Here is a 22,406-nt window from a genome sequence, read left to right as displayed (position 1 = left end):
GTAGTGTCAAAGGTATATATTGCCATTGTTTTAATGAATGATGGTTAGGTAGAATAAGACATGTTATTTATTAAGTCTTGGAAAGCAAGCATACTTTTTTTAACCAGCATATTCAGATGGAAATTTAAAACAATTATCTTTTTAAACAATTGAATATAATTTATTTTAACTTTATATTTATTGATATCACCTATGATTTATATTGTAATACATTCATTAATATGTATGGGCCTTCTTGCCCAGTTTACATAGGCTTTCTACATCTTTGATTAGCCTAAGTTACTCTTACATGACGTTCATGATAACAAGTTTATATTTAGATTTTGGAATGTATGGCCCATGCATGTATGGACGAAACTACAGCTAGAATTATGATTTAATCAGACAACTATCAGGCCTATTGTTATTATAGCTATTTAAGTTTAAATGCTTATTATACAATGTCGTCTAGGTCGAAATACAGCTATTAGAAAAAATGCATACATTTTAACTGGAATATTCTTGGCAAGACAAGTCAACTTTTCGATTCATCAGAGGGGTGGCAGCTTAAATTTAGTTTTATTTCTACTTTCAAATCATCCCGAAAATATATGTATACAACTATTACGTATTTTCTAACAAAATCTAAAAGAAAAATAGAAATATGTAACACTTTACTTTACTAAAACTTTACCAAAACGTATTTAAAATTTGACTCAAGTATAAAGTAGCACCCCTTTTGAATTAATCCATTTCCGATCGCTTCGTTACAAGGCTGTGGAAAGACGTGTGAGAATGAACGCACGCCTCATATGAAAAGTGGACTCAGTGTTAATATCTTTGTTGGTGTAAATTCTCTATATATAGTAAGTCTATTCGATTGTATACTGTTTCGTAATATGTATTAGTTTCATATTGAGATAAAACTAACTAGCAAGAAAAAAAAGGTCAAATAATTTTTCTGGTCAAATGTATTGAATATAAGATCTAAGTCAGGGCAATGATGAGTTACAGCGCTTGATTGTGGATGAATGTAAAATAGTCAACTTTCCCCTTAAAACAGGCTCAGTAAAATTGTGTAATCGTGTGTGAATAAGATTGACAACTTTATACAGAATCATTTTACGTTGGTGTTGGTAAAAGGCAGCGTACTGGTTTCTTTTTATTTATATAAATAAGTATTCAGAAAATGACTTATACCAAAGCCTTAGGCTTTTTAACTGTATTCTGCGCAACATGACTGCGCATAGATCAGAGCATTGTGCATGCAAACTATATAAGTATAGAGTATAGTCATTAATAAGAGAAAACAATTATATGATTGAACAAGGTACAGTTTTTAAAACTGTATGATAGAACAAATGTACATCTCCCTAATATGCCAGAATAGTGTATGCGGTTTGCCAAGCATAAATGTAGTGACGGCTCTGCAGAATTTAAGCTACCTTTATGATTACCCTCTGTACGTAGCCTATATAGCAAAATGGCTGCCCCGTGCACTGTACCTTAATAAGGTAACGTTATTAACCGTTTTTAATTAGATTTAAAACAAGATATTAAACTATTCAAAATTAATTTTTTTAGTTAAACACGTAGCCGATTCTCACCCCTATAATATTTCTATCAAATAAGTAGCCCCTATTTGAAATGTCCCTTTCTCAAAAGTGAAAATGTTTTTTTTTTCAGGCCCAATGAATTATTGAATTTGATTGATTTTAAAAATGTAGGCCTATAAATTACAATAATAGATAAGACTAATTTAGCTATCATTGTTTTATAAACTAAGGCTAAAGTTGAATACTTGGATGTCTAAAAGTTCTTCACCATTAACTTTTGCATTTATTTTAAGCCTACTACTACTTGTACTTAACAATTAATCTAATTGCTTCTTTTAATGAAAAGCTAGCTATGATTATTTTAGATACTAGGCCAGTGATTAATTTTGGACAAAAGTCAATTTAGAGTGTTTTCTCTGACCTGCTAACTGGTAAATAAAAAAAAGTTAATGCCTGTATATAGTATATATGTTAGGCCTACCTACTGACTTTAAAATTGATTAAGGCAGGACACTACTGTAACAGCATTTAGGTCCACATATTAACAGCTAAATGTTGATTGTGGACTTTATGGGCCTTACATTAGATATTGATTAAACCCAACTTGTAGAGATCACTATAAATTCAACTTAGACCGAAAATTTTCTGTAGGGCATAAATTTAAAAAAAATAAAAATACAAGTAACTGGCTTAGTTATGATTAAATGTTAAGGAATATTTTAGTGATAAAGAAATTGAATTCATATTTCATTTTTTTTTTAATTTTAAGTTAAGCCTTTTTTTTTTCGTTCCTAATTCTAGTGTTGGAAGGGATTCTCTCCAACACAGTTAAGTATTATGTCAACTGGTACTGTGCAATATAGGCCATTGACTCCTATTTCAGCCTGCTTTCATTTCTTGGACATGCTTCCATAGTCTTTGTCCAACCAAGAACAAACAAGGCAGCAGTTGTTAGATTTTGGAGTTGTCTCTCTTAAATTAGTGGCTGTCCCCAGCTATCAAGCCTTATCTGCCCGGGGGTTAGAACTCGTGACTTTTCGGTTTAGCAACCATGAGCTTAACCGACCCGACCTCCAAGCTAGGCATAATACTCAGTTAGTAAAATATGAAATTTGGGATTTGGGGACACGGTGACCATAACACATAAACAAGCACATCCCTAATAAAAACCCTAGCCCTTATTCTAACGCCTTACCTATCATAAATTTATGGAAGTGCACACTATTGGAGCCCCAAAAACAAATAGTAGCTATTTCATCTAAGAATATATTTTTTTAAATGTTGGATTGATTTTTTTATGTAGGTTATTGAATTCCATTGCCTTATGGCATAGTTTAGTGGTAGAGCAGATGGTTGCTAATCTGAAGGTCTGTAGTTCAGTTCCTAGACTCACATGTTTTGAGTTTACACATCAATTGGTTTGGTACCCAGAACAAGCAAAGACGGCCCATTATGATCTAACCCAGAGAAAGGAAATATGGCAGCAATCCTTTCATAGGTCCTGGTTAGAAAGAAAAGTTTTATTTCATTTAAAATGTGGACAATCAGGTGTGAAAGTGTTTTGACTATTTCATGGGCTATATCGTGGACACTCTTTTAAAAAAAAATTCCTATGAATTCTAGGCCAATGCATTTAAAATAATTAATTAATTATAAATTATTTTCCCTTCCTGTTGTAGCTTTTTATATTTTTCAGAGCAGACTAGAGTGATACAATGGCTGAAGCCGCTGAAAGCTCATCGGCTGTTTCCAAAATGGAATATAATACAGTAGAGCTTCCTTCATCAATTGAGATCAAAGAATCTGTTATTCATAAAGGACAAGGAGGTTTATAATTATTTCATACCAAAATTTATATTGAACAAGGGGGAACATCATCTAATAATACTGTCATAACATATTTTGAGATTTGTTAAATTTTAGTTTCTGTAGTTATTATATTATTGTGTTATTTTTTAGGTGCTTTTGCCTGTTGTTTGATAAGTAAAGATACAAGATTTGGTCCTTACAAAGGAGAGATAATAAAAGCTGGTGTCAAAAGATACATTGACTATAGATATGCTTGGGAAGTAAGTTTTTCTGTGTTGTCACTGGAAAATGTAACAACTTTAAAAATGTGTCTTTTATTTTCCTTGCATTAATATTTTTAATGTTCTAAATTTATGTGTTCATTTATATGTAATTTGTTGATTTGAGGTTTAAAAGCTTCGATGATAAGTTTTTTTTTTTAATGAAGAAAACTACATATGATATAAACCTTCTACTATAGTATAAAATCAAGAAGGGAAGCTTAACACAAATATCTTTTTAGGTGCTTGAAAAAAGAAGTAATGTCTTAAAACACACAGTATGTGCTATGGACAGTCAAATAGGAAACTGGATGAGACACGTCAACTGTGCTAGATTTTATGAAGAACAGAACATTCTGTCCACCCAAGAAGGATTTAGCATATTTTATGTTGCAATGAAGGTAAAAATATACATTCAATTAGAAGTAGAAAATACACTTATTTTGAAGTTAAAATACTATTTAAAACAAAATTTCATTTATTTATTTAGGATATTAAGCCTGGAGAGGAGCTGCTGACATGGTTTGATCCAAAGCTATTGAAACGGACCAAACGACGTTTATCAAAAATGGAAAGGAAGCCTGTAGGCTACACAATAGGTTGTACGATTTTTTAATAAGATTAATCATAGGCCTACTGTATACTTACATTATTAGTAGCATTTAGTTTTCAATAAAAGCTTTATATCATTTAGTTGTTTTTTTTTTTTTAACAACCCTATGATAGTTTATAATACCAAATGAATTATGTATATGGGCTGCATCTTATTTTAGAACTCTATATTTACTGTTGAAAAGGTATGCAAGTAGTTCTTTATAAATATATGATATTAACCATAACCCTTTTAAAAATTTCAGAGTTAGTTCCCTGGAGTGATGAGAAGAAGTTTGTTCCTGAGATTATTGAAACCAAACGAGCACGCAAGAAAAAGGTCATGAGCGATATGATCAGTTTGGATGAAGACCCCGTAGCCATTGCAAGAACACTTCAACGCCTGACAAAACAAGCACAGGCTAATGCTAGCAAAGAACAAGGCACTTTGTCTGAACAAAAATCAGACAGCAAGATTTCAAAACAACTTCAAGAAAAATCTTTGTCCCACCTCAAAGATAAAACAGTCAGTAAATCTCGATCAGAAAATGAACAGACATCTTCATCACCTTATAGGGATAAAAAATCGCACAAGAAACAAACTATACCATCATATGTGAGCCCTAGAGGCGTAAAAATGGGTGGTATCGACTCAGTCAATCAAAACAACCACGTTCACTATTTAAACAAGAACATTATGAACGACAAGACTGCCAAGTCCAACTCACAGAAAAAAGTCAGCGGCAGTGTAAGGAGAAAGCCTAGGCCCCACAGGAGTATGAAAGGAAATGCTGCCGTAACTCTAAAACCTATTATATTTAGAATTAATGATGAAGGTGCAAAAGTTGTTGAAGACAATGATGAAACCTACGAGCTTAAAAACCTACAACTAAAGGAAGAATGTGACGAAACATGCCATTGTTTAAACAAACAGCTTGCTAGCCAAATGTACACTTTAACTCACCTAAAAGACAATCAACAGGGTTTTGCTATCCGCTTCACTCTCTTGCCTGAGCACAAGATCTGTGCACCGGAAAGTAAAAAAATCTTTTACAAGTGTGATATCTGTGATGGGGCGTACAACCATGCATTTAGTCTCAAGAGGCACTATCTGGGTGTCCACATCAACCACCGCTACCTGACCAGCAGCGACATCAAGAGCTGTCAGATCGACACATTCCATGCTGGAGTCCATCTTGAGAATGAGGATTTTCAGGAGGTGTTTCATTTGCCTGTTTCTTTTGAAAAACTAGATCCATTTCCTGAGTGTGGTACCAGAGAGGTTAAGACATTGAAAGAAAATTCTGTTTCTGAACAAAGTTTGCAGCATAAGGAACAGTCAGAAAATGCAATAAAGAAAGAACTGTTTGCTGAAAGTTCACTGCAGCGTGAATATATTCCAACTTTAAAGTGTTTAGCTGAAAAAGTAGTTGAACTCTCTCATCCAAAAACACCAAATGAGAAATTGGGTTCCCCATTAGTTTCTGATGACAAAGACAGTACTGAGTTACCTGTTGAAACAATGATTGTTGATGAAGAAAGAAATCTTCAGTGTGAGAAAGTTGTGCCTATTGCAGACAGTGAAGTTCCTTGTCCAGCCTCACTTGATCCTCAACAAAGCACACATTCACTGGATGAGGACAGCAAGATATCTGATGGATCTGTTGTAGCAGCTAAGAATGAATCAGGTATGGAAGTGCCAGACTTGCAGAATATAAGACAGTCTCCAGAACCTACAGACTTGCATGAAGAAGGTTCTCAAATTGTTACAACAAATAAAACTCAGGAGTTTCCTGTTGCTGACAAACCAACTACTAGTTCAGTTGTTGACAGAAAAACTGCGATAGAACAAAATCATTCAATACAAGAGACAAGTGCATTTGAGTTGATCAATGATCAAACACATTTAGAAAATACCACAGAAGACAAAGTCAACACAGCAACTGTAGCCCTAAAGTTAGATTCTTGTGCAGTGCAGAAAAGTATTTTGTGTGCACATACAACGGAAATTACTAAAAGTTCATGTGTTTGTTTAAGTTTTGATGCTGAACCCGTTGATGAAAAAGACTCTACTGTGGACACATCTAAGGATATATGTGATAGACAGACACAAGAGAGTGGTGCTGCACTAGGAAATTCTAATTCTATATGCAGTGATGGTTCAGATAGAATGTTGACGAGTTTAGCACCAGATCAATCAGCTAGTGCCGAAACATTTCCTAACTCATCATTGGAATCATCTAATGCAGCTTCCTTGCAAGCTGACACATCACATTCCCCCAGCAAACAGGAGTCACCAGACCCACCTACCTCTAGCATTAAAGTTTCTGTTGAACCTGAGCCACAGACTAATTTATTGCAACACTCAGGTGAGGATAAACCACAAACACCTGGTGTTCCAGTTTCAGGGATTTCATCACCAAAGAACCCCGCCCAGGTTAGCCCTCAACAGGTGATCTTTGTGACAAACATTGTGTTCCCAATCGTCACACCAAACAAGCACTCCCCCACCTCTCCACAGCTGGCTACAAGTCTGCCCCAGACCACGTCTGGAAGTTCTAAAAACTCTGCCACTGTATCCCAGAGCCAGGCTAAAGGGATGCCTCTGGTTCTCATCTCCCAACTCCCCCCTGGACTCAACGTGCAAAATGCCACTAGCGCCTTTTTGCAGTCATCTACAGCATTAAAAACTCTGCAGTCTCTCCAGAACTCTCTGAACGTGATGAGTCTAGGGAACACAGCAACAGTTCTCACAAACTCCAAAGTGAGTGCAGCTCCGCTGTCGTGTGGATCTATCAGCAAATCACCAACATCATCTTCCATCACCTCACCCATTCTGTCCCCTACAGGACTACAGTCCGTAAACTTCATCCAGCTTACATCTCCAACCAACGGACAGGATTTCAAAATCTTAAAATCTCCCACCTTAAAGAACTATGAAAGTGTTCCAAGCATTACCCACCCCCTGCATAGCCTGGCCCCAGCTGTGAGGCACCCAAGCTTAGCTGGTCAGCCAGATGACCTGTACAGGTGTCACATGTGTGTCTTGCTGTTTAAAACCTTGAACCAACTCAAGCACCATATAAAGAATGACCCTCATCGCTTCAAGGGGATTAAACAGTATGCATGTCTGCAGTGTAATATCAGATTCTCCAATAAAACTAACCTCATCAGGCATAACCTGATGAATCACAAGGAGGATGAAAGTAAGTTGTCTTTTACAATTATTTTGTACTTAAAATTAATTAAGTAGACATACTTTTGACTTTAATATTTAATCTAATCGTGTAAAGAGACATCTGTGATAATTGAAGATTGTGCAAGTGTTGCACCTTCTATGATACAGAGTGAAAGGGTTTTAAATTGTTAAACATAGAGCTACATTGATTAAATACACATTTCTTCTTCTTTGTTCTTAAGTTTAGTGTTGGAAAGGATCCCCTCCAACATAATTAAGTATATGTGTCAACTGGTAATGCGCTATTGAAGCCATTGACTCCTATTTCAGCCTGCTTTTCTTTTTGGATTTGCTTCCATAGCCTTTGTCCAACCAAGAACAAACTACACGGCAGCAGTTGTTTGATTTTGGAGTTGTCTCTCCTAGAAGAGTGGCTGTCCCCAGCTAACATAGCTTCATAAGCCAGAGGGTTCGAACTAGAGACTTTTCGGTTTAGCAACCATGGGCTTTACCGACTCAACCATACCGACCCCTTAAATACATATAACAATTGACAATTAATCCTAGAACCTGTTTAGCCATTTATCATCTTACCTCCCCTTAGGGATCATCTTAAATCACCGACTAACTTTTTAGAGCGTGTTTTAAAAAGCCTGTATTTCATTTAAATAAGCAGTTTACTTATTGAGTGGATCTAGAATTATTTCATTTCAATATTTCTATAAGTGCCAATGCTTCTTGAGCAGCTAATCCTAATTTTAAATGTTGGTGTTTGTTTATAAATCTGAATATCTGAATTTTTCATACTTTAGTAATTCATTACATTTGATGATCATGATATTTACTTTGTTTTCATTGACAGGTTTCAAATTTCGCTGCCTTACATGTGGTAAAGGATTCTCTACAGATACATACTTAAAAATGCATGAGAGGTTTCATTCTGGCAAAAACTTTCCTTGCAAATATGGGTGCAATAACATCTACTTTCCTAATGCAGCATCCCTTGTGAAACATTTGAGAACTGAACACGCAGGTCTCAATTTGAAAGAATACCTGAAAAATGTCAAGGCAGAGAAATCACGCAGGAACAAACTGAACCGCATTTTTGGTCCATCTGACCATATAAGAAATATTGAATTCAACCAGGATAAAAAGGAGTTCTCATCATACAGTATAAATCAACCAGGCATTGGGTTTCAGGCTAAGCGAAAGCAAAGGCCCTCAAAAACAATAGCACAGATTGAAGAAGAGAGGCAAAGGGCAAAGCTTATGCAGGAAATAGTGCAAGTTAAAGTAGAGCCAGTCATGCCCAAGTTTCTGTTCAAATGTAAGCTGTGTGACAGAGGATTTACAACACATTTACGATTGCTTCAGCATAGAACAAACACCCACGGCGCAAGCCAGTCTGTGCAGGAATATCTGTATCAAATGTCCAAAGATGTTGCTGAAGAAGATGCCTCAGGTATGGAGTCCTCGTCCCTGGAGTTGTCCCCACCACCTTCACCAAAAACTTTTTATGCCAATGTCAACAGGAAAGGGCAAGAAAACATGAAAAACTTCATAGACGGAGGTTTTGAATCCCTTCAGCAGTGGAGAAAGTATATCAAAGTTGATGGCTATACTTCTATTTCAGAACCTTTTAATAGTGAAGGGATGAAGGATTCAAAAACTGAATGGACGTTCTACAATTTCCCTCCATACTTCAGGTACCAAGAAGATTGCACTCAGTTCTATGACAAAAGTGACCCAAGCTCAGAGGAAATATCTTTTAACCAGGATAACAAGGCAACATTACTTGAGACCCTAGAACTAGCTAAAACTGAAAAGACAGAGAAAGAAGAAGCCTCCAGTAATGAGGATAGTGCTGTGTCTTTGCCAGAAAAAACAATTAAAACTGAGCCAGTCTGTGTTTTTGCTCCAACAGGAGATTCAGAAAGGGGCAATGCTATAATCAACAAGCTAGAGAAACGTTTACGAGAGTGTAACAGAAATTTGTTTGCGGATTCAGGTAGTATTCTTCACCATGACTTGCAAGGGACAACAGAGGAAGGCGGTGAAGTTTTCCAATGTAAAACCGAAGTCTTGTCTGAAGATGAAGAGAGTAATACCACTGACAACTGTTCAAATAAAATCCTGGATAAGAAGCAGATTGATGAAATGATTAGTGCTGATAACTACATAGTCTGTAGGAGTATTATCAACAACATGGTAGACAATGCCATAGAAGGTCCAGCTGCTTTAACACAGGGAGCAGTGCATGAAGAGGTGCCTGGGTTGAACAGGCTGGACAGTGGTTTCAGTTCAATGCCCTCTAGTGAATACCAAAGCCTTGTGGGCAGCGCCAGCAGCTCCTTGTCTTCAAGTGAATGCCCCAGTCTTGATGGCTGTGTGCCAGGGTCCAGGGAATCTGAAAACTGTGCTGGGGGTCAGGTGTGTGCTGGAGAACCAAGTCCACTGTGTATTGGTTATGTCAATCCTAATGTGCCTGAGACTAATGTAGATAGTGTAGACAATTCCCTCCTGACTACATCAGCTGTGCAGCCTGCCACTGATTGCCCTACTAAGGCCATACCCATTTTACCTAAAGACAAGAAACTTGAAGTGCTAAGCAGTAGCTTCATGCAGAGCATAAATTTAGAATCTTCTCTCGCCTTACCTTCAAAGGGTGACCTTGTTCAAGGTGAGTCCAGCCCAAAGACGAACAGCCTATTATTTCTTCAGTCACTTAATCTTCATGTCATGGGCTGTCAGCTCTCTTCTGCTAAACTGTTGGAGCTGTGGTCGAAAGGTGTGTCCTTGACCCAGCTTAGCTCTCCTGTGGCAGCTCGACGTTATCGCACACTGTCACTGTCTTCACTAGGAATAGTGTCTCATGGTAAAAAGCCCCAGTTTGATCATTCACTAGAAGCCCTCAACACATCAGACACATCCAAGCATGACAACAGACGCTACTCCATCTGGAGTGGTCAGTTGCACCCCAAAGTGAATGAGGAAAGCAAAGAAAACACTTTCTGCTGTCCTGTGGTGGAGACGGTGAGAAAGCAAGAAGCCATGAGGCAGAAGGTCAACTACGAGTTTGAGAAAATCAGCAGGGATAGGGAGGTAACCAAGCAACCAACCAAATTCGCAGCTTCTAAATTAAAGATGGCTGAAATGATGGGGTTGATGGCTAAGAGTGAGTTTGAGCTCTCTCACCACGCTAAGAGAAAAAATGAATTTATCATCAAGCCACCAGAGATATGGAATAATTACGAGAACATTTGGTTTGGTAAGAAAGGGGCAATAACTGTTGTGTGCTCAATTTGTCACCGTCACTTCAGCTGCTGGGACTTGTGTTTCCGTCACCAGCTGAAGAAACACCCCCACATTGAGCCAGCATCACTGGAGATGGAGCGGGACAATGACGTTGAAGACATGTACTACTACTACCCCATGAGGTACGGCATCCTGGCTGAAACACAGCTCATCCCAGATGACCTTCCACCTATTGAGGTGTATGTCTGTACACGCTGTGGGTTCCCCTTCAAGAACCTCAACAAGCTTCACTCACACATCTTAGCCTGTGACCCTGCTCAAGAGGAGGTTGTTTCAGCTCAGTGTATGAACCAAAAGCCAACTTTCATGAAGAAAAAGCTGTTAACTTTGATGGACAGAAGGCTGACCCAGGACACAGAAGCAGGAACCTCCAAGGCTATTTCATCAAAAACAAAGTCTGGTAGATCAAACAGAATCTCAACTCTACCCATGGAACTGAACAGACCAAGAACTCAACAGTCTAGCCCAGCAGTGGTCTGCTCAAACATTGAAGTGCCCCGAAAATCCAAACCCGCAAACAAAGCTTACCCGAACCGTTCCAGCCTTTCATCAAATTTTTCTTTCTATGCAAGCAGTAAAAGTAAGAACTATGAGCTGCTGTACAACCCCCAGAACCACCTGAGGAGGAGAGAGCTGTACAAGGTACTGGACCAGCACCAGTGCCATGGCTGTAACCTCAAGTTCAACTCTCTCTCCATGCTGGAGAGGCACGTCAAGAAGTGCAGCGGCCGCGACAAGCTGCAGAGCCAAAAACCACTGGTCAGTCAGATCATGCCAGATGATGCGGCGTTAAGGAAACAGCACACCTGTCGTTACTGCAACAAGAGGTTTACCTATATTAAAGGTGTTGATCTCCATTACAAAAGAATATGCGCTGTTAGGAAAGTGAAGGAAGAGGAGAATAAGTTGACCAGTGAAGACCTGGCCCATGAGGATGAGCTCAAGAGAATCATAGAGCACTTGAAGTGGAGCAAATCTTTGAACAAAGACAGCAGTGATATCATCCAGGGTAATGTCAGAGTTGAGGAAGATGGCACGTTGACTCGCGTTGTCAAGCAGAGAATTTACCCACCCAGGCCTAGAAAACGGAGCAATAAAAAAAGGCCAAGAAGAAGCAGTGTGAGAAAACCAAAACCTGTAAGTGTACCACTGGTGGTTTCTTCTTTGACGGATGCGGCAGCACTTCAGGTTCCGTCTGAAGAAACAGCAGAGAAAGTCAATGAAGAGTTGACAGCTGATGAAAACACAGGTAGGAGGTTGACAAGAAGCACTAGCCTGGACAAGAGTGCCTCATCCACTGATGTTGGCCAGAAGAGGAAGATGTTAGAGTCACCATCAAGCACAGGTTCAGCCAAGAAAAAAGGTAAAAGCTCTTCTAGAAGAGGAAGTTCAGAAACAAGCCTGGAGGAGAGAAGGGAAACTAGAAATACCAGTCGCATAAGGAAAAGTATTGATGATTCCTCTTCCAAGTCAACTGATAACAGTCCATTGTTTACAAAAAGGTCTGTTGATTTGAAAAGCAATGTGAAGGTTGTTTTAAAAGATGTCAGAGTGGATATGAAAGAGTTAAACTCTCATAAGAAGGCTACCAGTAGGGGGCCTGTCAAGAAAGATGCTGAGGTAAAAGCTTCTAAATTACCAGCCAGAAAGAGGGGACGGCCAAAAATCTTTGACCCGAGTGATATTGACACCAGCTACACCAAAAAGAAGAAAGTGGACCGTAGCCTGGTTAGACGCTACAGCAGCCCAAATGACACTGCCAAGGAGGACATTGTCACTAAGCCAGTGTCGTCCCCATGTTTGCCTAAAAGCAAGCCTGACCCCACAGAAGCTGGTGAGAATAGTAGCCAGGAGTCACTGACTAGCAAAGGGAAATCACCCAGAAATTCTGCACAAAGACCTGCTCAGATAAAGAGCAAGCCAAAAGAAGTAACCCCTGCCAAAGATCCTGTATTGGTGGACCCTTGTAAAATGTTAGAAAAGATGAAGCAGCTTAAGGAAGCTGCCAAAATAGAATCAGAGAATCAAGTTAAAACAAAACAAGCATACCAAGCTAAAAGAGCAAAGCTTAGAAAAGCCTATGCAGCACTGAAAACTACAACCAACAGTAGTGTTGAAGGTTCTGCTAATGACTCATTGTCAAGCAACCAAAAAGATAAACCTGTTATTAAAACACAGTCCACAGAACTATTCAAACACCTTACCAAAGAAGAGTCAAAGTCACCTTCTAACATCAAACTTCTAGAGGGAGCAACTCCTGTCTCATCCAAAGATAAAGTTATTTTTTCCTCGCAGTCCAAAACTAGTATTGTACCAGTCTCTACCAGTTTAAAGAGGAAATCCCCAATCACAACTTCCTCTCCACAAGATAAGAAAATGATTTCTATATCATCTTCTAAATCTGTATTGAACCCATCATTTAAGCCTAAAACTGTTCAGTATACACCCAATAAAGCAAGACTCCCCTCTGATCTAGTTTCCAAGAAATCTGAGTCTGTGGTGTCCAGCGAAAAAACAGAGGCTACTGGGAAACAGTTAACACAGCCCACCAAAGTTTTGATATCACATTCCAAACCAGTGCCTGTGAAAACCCCCCCAACATTGAAGTTTACCCCCGTTTCAGCCGCCTCAGTCGGTGACGGCACGTCCACACTGAAACAGCAACCGCAACCTGTGTCTGTGAGAGTTGTGACCTTGTCGCCAAACGGGATGAACCTCCTCACTTACGATAGTTCATCCAACAACATTCTCACATCTACTGTGTCTACATTATCAGGAAGTAAAATTCTAAAAACTCAGGAAAATATAGAACTGGTCAATAAGTCACCTATCCAGGTATTGAATCGTAGTTCAGACCAGTTGGCCCAACCTCTTTCCAAAGGTCAACCTACCAACTACGTTATCCATAAACCTGGCCAAGTTGCATCCATCAGTAAAACTGGTGGGCGGGTTGTTTACAAATACACAGATATTAACCAGACTCAAGAAGTGAGTAAGCCTGGAGGGAAAGTATTTTATGGATACGTAGATGGCCGTCTTGTACAGTTACCTGGAGAAGAAGACCCAAAGGAGCAAGTTATTTACATGTATGAAGATGTTTCAGCACCTGTCCTTGATACAATCGCGCAAGCAACTGCTGCTGCAGGGATAGATGCTTCCAGTGTTGCTGCGCATGATGCAAGCACCAGTCAAGGAATGTTAGCCTCACCCGTTGATCCTGTAACCCATGACACCTATGTGAACAACAACACCGTCTACACAGTTTCACAGAAGACTCCCAAACTGACTGTGAACCGGGCCCAGCACACTGTAATTCCTATCACCGGGGATCAGACTCTGGTGCAACTTACAGGCGGTGCCAAGCTCCCTAAAGAAACCTTGTTAACTAAGGCTGGAGATAAATATCATTTCATCAATTCTTCCAAGTTGGTGACACAGTCGCCAACAGGCACAGTGGGAGTAACTAACACTGTCTTAGTTCCTGGGAAAGAAATCCCAACTGTTATTGTTGCTCCACGCCCACCCACAAGGGCAACGCCCAATATTACCTACTTACCAAAGACAACTAGAATGACGGTGCCATCACCAAGGTTTCCGGCATCTACCAAATATATCACATTGTCTGGAACCAATATTGTACAAGGAACTGCTGGTCAAGCCAAGATGGTGAAGGTCAGTACCTTGCCCCACATTGAAAGCATTGTATCTAATCAGGCCATTGTTCCAACAGCATCATCTACAACCATCACAGACAAGCCAATCATTCTCAACACTGGACAGATGACTAGAATCATTCCCTCAGGAGTCATACAGCCACCAACAACCCCAAAAATACATCGCACCACCCAGCCTTTATCAACACCAATCAACCGGCCTGTCAGCAGCCTACCTAAGCTGGTGGTTCAACATGCCAGCTCATCCCAGCCTTTTTACCAAACTTCTACCTCAGCTGTTGCTAACTCACCTGCCAACACGCCATCTGTTGGTCCAGCCAACAAGCTTTCTAGTAATGTGCCGAGGACACACAAGAACCCATTAAACTCTATCATGTCCAACCAGATCATGATCAGCCTTGATGATGGTACCACAGCCATGTTGGACCCAGATTCCCTGGCTCAGTTTCTAACCTTTTCACCATCACTTAACAAAAATGACCTAAGTACCATCACTGAGGATACGGCTACGGTAACTGACCCTGAACATGTCATGGTCAACATGGCTGAAATTCAGCCCAATCACCAAGTTGTTCATGAAATCAACTGGCCATCTAATGGTTCCATCGATTTGACTGATATTCCAGATAGTGTTGATTTGTTATGATAATTTGTTGCAATTTTTTTTTCCGTTTATATGTATGTAAATAAATTATATATTAACTATTTCAGTTCATATTTCCGTAAGCAATTAGCTTAAATTTCTTATACCAATATTTGATTTGCAATCATTTATTTTGTCAAAATTCTTATAATGGTTGTAAATTGAATTTTACTGAGCTATTTTTCCCACTAATGTGTATATTTTTTCAAAAAAAGATTTTTCATTTTACAGATTTCACAAACATTTTAATGTGTTCAAATATAATTAAAAATATGAGATGTGAAAGTGTAACGTTTACTGCTTTATTTTCTGAAATGTTATTTAATTTTAAAATATTGCTTGTAAACATTTAGTTCTTGTCATATCATAATTAAAAGGTAATGGTAAAATATTTTTGTTTTTTCAATGCCTAACAAAAGCAAAGTAGCTTTTGTTAAATGTTTTCGAATTGGTCGTAAAAAAAAAATACACAAGTACCATTGAAGAACCGTTTCTTTAAGTTCACAATGTTATTTCTAAATTTAAGTTTTTATTTTTAAAGAGTATTTTTGTTTAAATCTTGCAAGTGTATATATCTTTTTTTGTATTGGGAAGGCAATGGGAGACCTTTAAAATGTAGTGTAAGCCTATTGTATAAGCAAATACATGTACACTGTTGTATAGTAAATTCCAATATATTTGTGTTGTGATTAACATGTTAAATGACATGTTATCACATGCAGGCTTGTGACTAGAATGCAACATTGCGTTGATACCTAATATCACTGAAATTTATTGTTTAATAAATTTGTTATTAAGTAATCTTCAGACTCTTCCTTCCTTGATCTGTCTTGTGAAAGTGCATATTTTGTACATATATTTCAGATTTCATGTACCATATTTGCTTTTGTCCATAACTGAATGGAATGGATGTTAAGCCTCTGATTAATAAAGTTGATTTTTAAAATCAAGACTATCTTTTCATTTCTTATGGAGAAAAAATTCAAAACAAAATTTATACCATAAAAACATTTATTTACAAAAATATTACAGCTACACTCATGACATGTCCCAATTTTCTAAGGAATGAAAATTGTAATAGTTTAGTCTGAAACCAATGGGAGTCTAGCAAATGATTGATGAATGAACCCTATGGTTATTAGTTAAACATCCAACAGCTGCCTTCATGGAATTAATACTCAATGTTACCAGAACTGCTCATTTCCCCATTAGCACCAAACCTTGGAGGGGGTGGCCTCATGCCAGGTGGTGGTCCCCTCATTCCCCGTGGAGGCATGGGACCACGTGGGCCATTCATCTGCATGTTGTTCATTGGTCCTCTCATAGGACCTGGGCCTCTCATATTGCCAGGTGGACCTGGGGAAAGTATAGAAACAAGGTTACGTCTATGCTACTCCATCAAAGGGTACAAAATATACTATCAAGGTGTTTGCAAATTTTATTCCAAAAAGTGTACTATCAAGGAGTCTACAGTTTTGTTTCAGGTTTTGTTTTGGGTTCAAACTATGTAAAGTTTTTAAAAGTTAAGAATACAAGCAGTACTATAAAAGTTTGAAAATATATTTGTAGAAGCTATGTAATGTATTTTGTAATCAGGATATAGGCGCACTATTCCATCCAAATATCTGGAACTTAGAGAATTAGAATTCACTTACCAAAACCCATTGGTGGTCCCCGAGGTGGGATGGGACCTCTCCAGCCAGGAGGTGGAGGCCTCATGCCATAGTTCATGCCTCCCATCTGACCAGGTGGCATACCCTGCATGCCTTGCATTTGAGGATCTGGAAATATTTAAGTTATGTATTTTAAAAGTTAACTAGTTGGACTTCATTCATATTAAATGAGTTTTAATCAGTAATGAAATTAAAATCTGGACAAAAAATATCACAGAAATAAAAGTGATTTTATTCGTGATCACGAATGGATGTCATGTGATGAGTCTCCAAATATGAATTGAGTTTTAAAAAACATTTTATCAGCCTCAAGGTAAAAAAGTACCGTAGAAAAATGTTGACTTTATCAACTTACTCATATTATTATTCATCATTTGACCACTATAGTCCACTGTTCCTGGCATAGGAGGAGGAGGAGGACGTGGCATCTGGTTGCCCTGATAATTTTGACCTGCAAGTCCAAAAATAGGTTTAGAATATTTTAAATACTTTTCTAAAATTACAAGTTATGTAACTAATTAATTTACTAATATGTAGAAACATATCATTTTGAAAGTTAATAAAAACAGTGTATTAAGACTTAGCTATAATCTTTTCTTTAAATAATAATCATTAAAAAAGTTTTTAAAAACCCACGTTTTCTGATTGAACTAAAAAGTAGAAAATAAATACTATACATCACAATAATGCAAGCGATCACTCTACTATAAGCTATCAAAAACGTGGGTCGCCGAAGTAAAAGTTATATTACTATTGATTAGATAATACTATTGACTTTTATTAGGGAGCTTGTAGAGAGTCAACAGTATTAGAAACTGTAAGAAAATCACGGCGCCCCACGTTTTTGATAGCTTATAGTAGAGTGATCGCTTGCATTATTGTGATGTATAGTATTTATTTTCTACTTTTTAGTTCAATCAGAAAACGTGGGTTTTTAAAAACTTTTTTAATGATTATTATTTTCTACTTTTTAGTGTTTGTCTGTTTGTTTGCATGTAAATCTTGCTATCGATTTTATCTTTTCACTTTTTTTTTGGGTAAACGAAGACAACTCGTAAAAAGACAACTCGTAAAAAGACAACTCGTAAAAAACACGTTGTGTGAATACGTTACTGACTAGAACACATAGATTTGAACCCGTGTCGAGTGGGATAGCAATCGTGTGCCCAACCACTCGACCATATCGTCTCCCCCATACTGGCCACCAGTTGTTACGTTATGGTTGTTTGTACACAAACACAGCGTGACAACTACTCAGTAAGCAAAAAGAGGGGGAGTGCCGAACCTTGTTTTCATCAAATTACAGTTACTGGGTAATGTCCCTTTTCCCCCACGTTTTTTGGTACAATTATATAGCGGTCTAAAATGATCAATAAAATGTTTCCATGGATTAATTTAGTAATAAAAACAATAGAATATTCAATTGTCATCCAAAACAAAGCTTCCCTGAAAATTTCAGCGCGCTAGCTAACTGGGAAGTGCCAGAAATTTCGATCGCAAGATTTGATTGGAAAGACAAACACAGAAACACACAGAGAAAGCAAGTTAAAGAAAACGTGGGAAAATAGATTAGTGGTAACTGATTTTTTTTAAAGATAATTATTATTGATCATGCAGTGAAAATGTGAGTAAGCTGAAACTATGAGAATGGTTTACCACTTACCAGGGGGCATAGGAGGTGGAGGCATCCCTTGCATTCCCATTGAGTAGTTCTGCTGCATACCTGGTGGTCCTGGAGGCTGCATGGGTGAAGGTGCTGGTGGAGGTGGGGCCATAGGTGGCATTGAGCCTAATATTTAAAAAAAAAGGACAGTGAGTAAATATTTTTTCTTTTTAAAACATACAGGATTATTACATAAATGTGAAGTAAAATGTATTCTATCACTAAATTGGTAAGAGAAAATAAATATTGTATTTTATTTACCACAAAAATTACCTTAGGAAGTAAGCTAATGAAACAATATTACAGCTATTTAATGCTCAATGAAGCAAAAGCTTGCTATAAAGTACTGAAGTGGTAATCAACTTTTTTTTAATATTAAGGTGACTTAACAACAAACTAAGTAATAAAAAGTTGATACGGATCTACGATTTTGATAAAATACTTATATATGAAATTTATCGTGTTTACACATGGACAGACACACAGACATACGGACAGAATTGCAAAGCCCAGTTTTTCAGACTGGATTACGCATAAAACCTCTTAATTTTGATAAATCTGGATTGATAATTTTTGCCCGATTAAAATAAGTCCTCTATACTTCGGATGTGATGACGGACTGAGGTGTAATACGGTGAAAATTGTTAAAATTTCAAGTGATTTTTGTGCACGATTACAATACTTTCTCTATACTTCGTATATACGAGAAAGTAAAAAAATCATTTTAAGCAACTATAAGTTAACGTAACTGCTATCAACATTAATAATAATTATTAAAATATTTCAACACTAGACCGTAATAACTCAGGAACAGAAAAGTGTCAATTTAAAAAACTTATTGCACAATAAAGTTAACGATTGTATAAAGTAGTAATAGTAAAAACAGATTTAAAAACCTACCCATCCCTGGCACAGGGGGTGGCATTCCTGGCGTAAGTCCCATAGGAGGTGGTGGTGGGGGCACAAGAACACCCGGTACACCAGGCATGGATTGTGAGGGTGGTGGTGGAGCATCAGCAAACAGCTGATGAGGCCTTCCAGTCAGAGACAACGGGTTCTGTGCAGCTAGTAAACGCTCTACAAAACAATGATAAAATTTAATTTAAAACGTGAAATTGTCGTCTCTTGAAAATAAAAGACAAAACTTAAAATTCAAACATAAAATTTTTGTTCTGTAAATTAAATGATCAAATTTAAAATCCTTTACAGGCAACCTGACAAATTATTGTAACGTTGCTTATTTTACACTGCATACTTGCAGTCTTAAGGAGAAATAAAATAAAAATATTACCTGCTGCTGAGCCACATCTTTCCCCTTTAGCATCTTTTTTAAAAGCATATGAAATGGTAATGGCACGGTTACACAGATACTGGTCATTCATAGCTTCTATGGCAGCATCTGAAGCTTCAAAGCTGGCAAAGTTTATGAAGGCATATCCTTTAGAGTTTCCAGAATCTCTGTCTCTCATGATCTGATGGATATAATTTGAGAAGTTTTTAAAGAATAACAAAAACTACTAATAATTATAATATTCAGATGATTTATTTGATCTAAGCAAAAAAATCATAAACAAATGGAAAATACATACCTTGGGAGTTTGTAAAATAACACCAAATGCACTGAATGTGTCATATAACAATTTTTCATCAACTTCAGGGTCTAAATTACCAATGAAAATATTGGCACCAATATCTTGTCTTTTAGTGTGTGCAGATGCCTGATAATGAAAAAACATGTATTCATTTATTACTTTTTAAATACCTATTACTACTAAAGTTATCCATAGTAATTATTTCTTTTTTTAAATGAAATCAACTAAATTTTTGTTTAGTATTTTTTTGTAAAAGAAACAGTCCCTTACTTTGTTGACTCTGATGGGTTTACCAAACAGCTTAATCATATTCATAATTTTAATAGCATAATCTGCATCTTCCTCACTCATGAATTCAATAAATCCATAACCTTGATGTGACTGTGTAACCCTGTCTTTAGGCATATGTACATTGACTGAAAAGTAAAAAGACATCAACTTCTTTAATTAATGTAGTATTCTCAACCATCAGAGAGTTAACTCAAAATACAATCATGCCTTCACAGTGATAAATGCAACCCAAAAGACATACATACCAACAGGTCCTGCTTGTAAAAAGAGCTCCCAAAGAATATTTTCTTGAACTTTTTCATCAAGACCACCAACATAAACTGTAGCATCTATAAATATCAAATTATATATATATATATTAGTTACTTCTGATGAAACTTGTTGTAAGTGAATGCTAGTATCACCTTTAAACAACAAAGACTGGAAGCCAGTGAATAATGGGTTTTTTAACCATTAACAGCACCCCCAATGAAAGATCAAGTGGTATCCATATGTTTATGAAAATTTAGCAAACTATTATTTAGTTCTCTGCCATTTAAATACCCATTTTAAAAACAGGTTCAATTAAACAGCTTATATTATGAGGCTAGATGGTGCTGTGATCTAAATTAGATCACAATAGCGAGACAAAAATGAACATAGGAAACAACAAGCTTAGTTGGGTTACATTTTATTGAGTGGCATGGGGTGTCATTCCAGATTGTAGTTCTAGATTTGTTTCAGATGAGTTTCCAAGTTTTTTAAACTGATATATTTTGTTTATATTGTAGGTACCCAGGTAGTTAAGTTTAATTAAGGCCGGAAAAATATATGAATGCGCAATAGAGGGAAACTCCCGCCTTCATTCACAGCGATGTTTTCTATGGTACTGCGCATGCACATGTTTACAAAAAAAATCCGCAGAACCCTGTCCCTAACCTAACCCTAGTTCAACTATTAAGTTTACGATCTTATGCCGAAAAATCTTTTTCTGAGTAGTCACTTCGTAAGTTTAAAGTTTAAGTTAACTAGTAGAATACATGGGGGGGGGGGGGGGGGGGGGGGGTGTAGCCTGGCTTTTGTGACACTTTTTTCAGCATTGGGTGCTTCTGGAGCTTGGAGGTTAGATATCCACTTTTTAATATTTAGGCCTAATTATATGATTTTATAGTACTATTAGTAGGCATATTTATTATTTAAGTATAATATATGGATCTCTGTTACGATGGCTTAACAACGCCACAAGTTGCAATACTAGATCTAGATCTACCGGCCGCGACTGTTTGTGTTATCGAAAATAAGTAATGTTTCTTTTTCAAAGGGCTAAGCCGAGGACCAGGGTGTCTACCAAAGTGTTTTAACTTTAATAAAATAGACAAATGAAGGAAACATAATAATAAGGATGGTTTATAAAGCTATGTAACTGCTTTACGCACCCTGATTTCGCTCTGCAATTGGTGCAGACGACATTGTTACTTTTGTGTCGTCAATAGAACAGCATTAGCTTCAGTTTAAGGTCGGTATACTTATCGAAATCTAACGATGAAGCTAGAGAAAACAAACTGGAATCCCACGGATTGATCAGATGTGCGCTGCCTTCTCGCAAAAAAAAAAATAAAAAATGCAGAACTTGTTGTATTGGTGGAAAAAGTTGTAATGATCGGTTTAATGATATTGGCACCGTCCATAATGTTCAGTTAGAATCACAGGCGATGAAATGCGTTTTAACATTCTAACAAATGCATTGTCAAAAAAATTCAATGCCTAAATATTATGTATCTTTTAGTAAAAGACTTTTACTGTATGACTCGGAGCTAGGTTAAAGACAGTGGAGAATAAATAGGTGGTGGCTAGGGCACAATATAACGAGAAAGACAACAAAATAACATCACTATAATTGTTTGAAATAGAGAAGGGGGAGTCTGGATTATCAGGGTTCGACCTTCATAAAAATCAAGTGAGTTGATTAAGTGTTGCCTACGCCTATGATAATTATGAAGCCGAAATGAATAAAAAGAAAATCAAAAGAGTTTAGAACAGTGTGTTCCATCGAACCCAAGAGCAGAGTTTCTTCCTGGCATCTCCTCGGGGGAGCATCTTCCCCCCCCCCCCCCCCCCCCCCCCCCCGCCCGAGAAAAAAATCTGGAAGAAACACTGCCCAAGAGGTTCGGTGAGTCAGGCTCATGGGTTCGGCGTAGGTCAA

General features: G+C 37.5%; 2 protein-coding genes across 2 annotated transcripts; one reads left to right on the top strand and one right to left on the bottom strand.

The window, feature by feature from the left end:
• Nucleotides 1–3,237: 3,237 nt before the first annotated feature.
• LOC131933289 (uncharacterized) lies at nucleotides 3,238–15,951 on the top strand. The gene is made up of 6 exons (XM_059290071.1): nucleotides 3,238–3,362; nucleotides 3,495–3,604; nucleotides 3,847–4,005; nucleotides 4,095–4,203; nucleotides 4,462–7,401; nucleotides 8,236–15,951. Exons 1-6 carry the CDS (start codon nucleotides 3,251–3,253, stop codon nucleotides 15,006–15,008), a joined length of 10,203 nt encoding a protein of 3,400 aa, XP_059146054.1. The 5' UTR covers nucleotides 3,238–3,250; the 3' UTR covers nucleotides 15,009–15,951.
• Nucleotides 15,952–16,005: 54 nt separating this feature from the next.
• LOC131933319 (splicing factor 3B subunit 4) lies at nucleotides 16,006–21,744 on the bottom strand. Its single transcript, XM_059290104.1, has 10 exons — nucleotides 21,640–21,744; nucleotides 20,470–20,553; nucleotides 20,204–20,349; nucleotides 19,931–20,059; nucleotides 19,633–19,813; nucleotides 19,242–19,418; nucleotides 18,342–18,467; nucleotides 17,034–17,129; nucleotides 16,661–16,786; nucleotides 16,006–16,361 (listed from the first exon to the last, which is right to left on the bottom strand). Exons 1-10 carry the CDS (start codon nucleotides 21,671–21,673, stop codon nucleotides 16,177–16,179), a joined length of 1,284 nt encoding a protein of 427 aa, XP_059146087.1. The 5' UTR covers nucleotides 21,674–21,744; the 3' UTR covers nucleotides 16,006–16,176.
• Between the last annotated feature and the right edge of the window lie 662 nt (nucleotides 21,745–22,406).

The sequence above is a fragment of the Physella acuta genome, unplaced genomic scaffold (genome assembly GCF_028476545.2).
Source record: "Physella acuta isolate Inbredline_101_S28 unplaced genomic scaffold, ASM2847654v3 ptg000106l, whole genome shotgun sequence".
Taxonomy (NCBI): Eukaryota; Metazoa; Mollusca; class Gastropoda; family Physidae; genus Physella; species Physella acuta.
This window is presented reverse-complemented; position numbering and strand designations above follow the sequence as displayed.

Bases quoted from the DNA above. Each gene is read 5' to 3' on its own strand.
- LOC131933289 (XM_059290071.1), top strand. From the start codon at position 3,251: ATGGCTGAAGCCGCTGAAAGCTCATCGGCTGTTTCCAAAATGGAATAT. The intron at 4,204-4,461 runs GTTGTACGATTT...TAAAAATTTCAG, and splicing joins GCCTGTAGGCTACACAATAG to AGTTAGTTCCCTGGAGTGAT. The intron at 7,402-8,235 runs GTAAGTTGTCTT...TTTCATTGACAG, and splicing joins GAATCACAAGGAGGATGAAA to GTTTCAAATTTCGCTGCCTT.
- LOC131933319 (XM_059290104.1), bottom strand. From the start codon at position 21,673: ATGTCGTCTGCACCAATTGCAGAGCGAAATCAGG. The intron at 20,350-20,469 runs GTATGTATGTCT...TTTACTTTTCAG, and splicing joins TTTACAAGCAGGACCTGTTG to TCAATGTACATATGCCTAAA. The intron at 16,787-17,033 runs GTAAGTTGATAA...AAATATTTCCAG, and splicing joins AATGATGAATAATAATATGA to ATCCTCAAATGCAAGGCATG.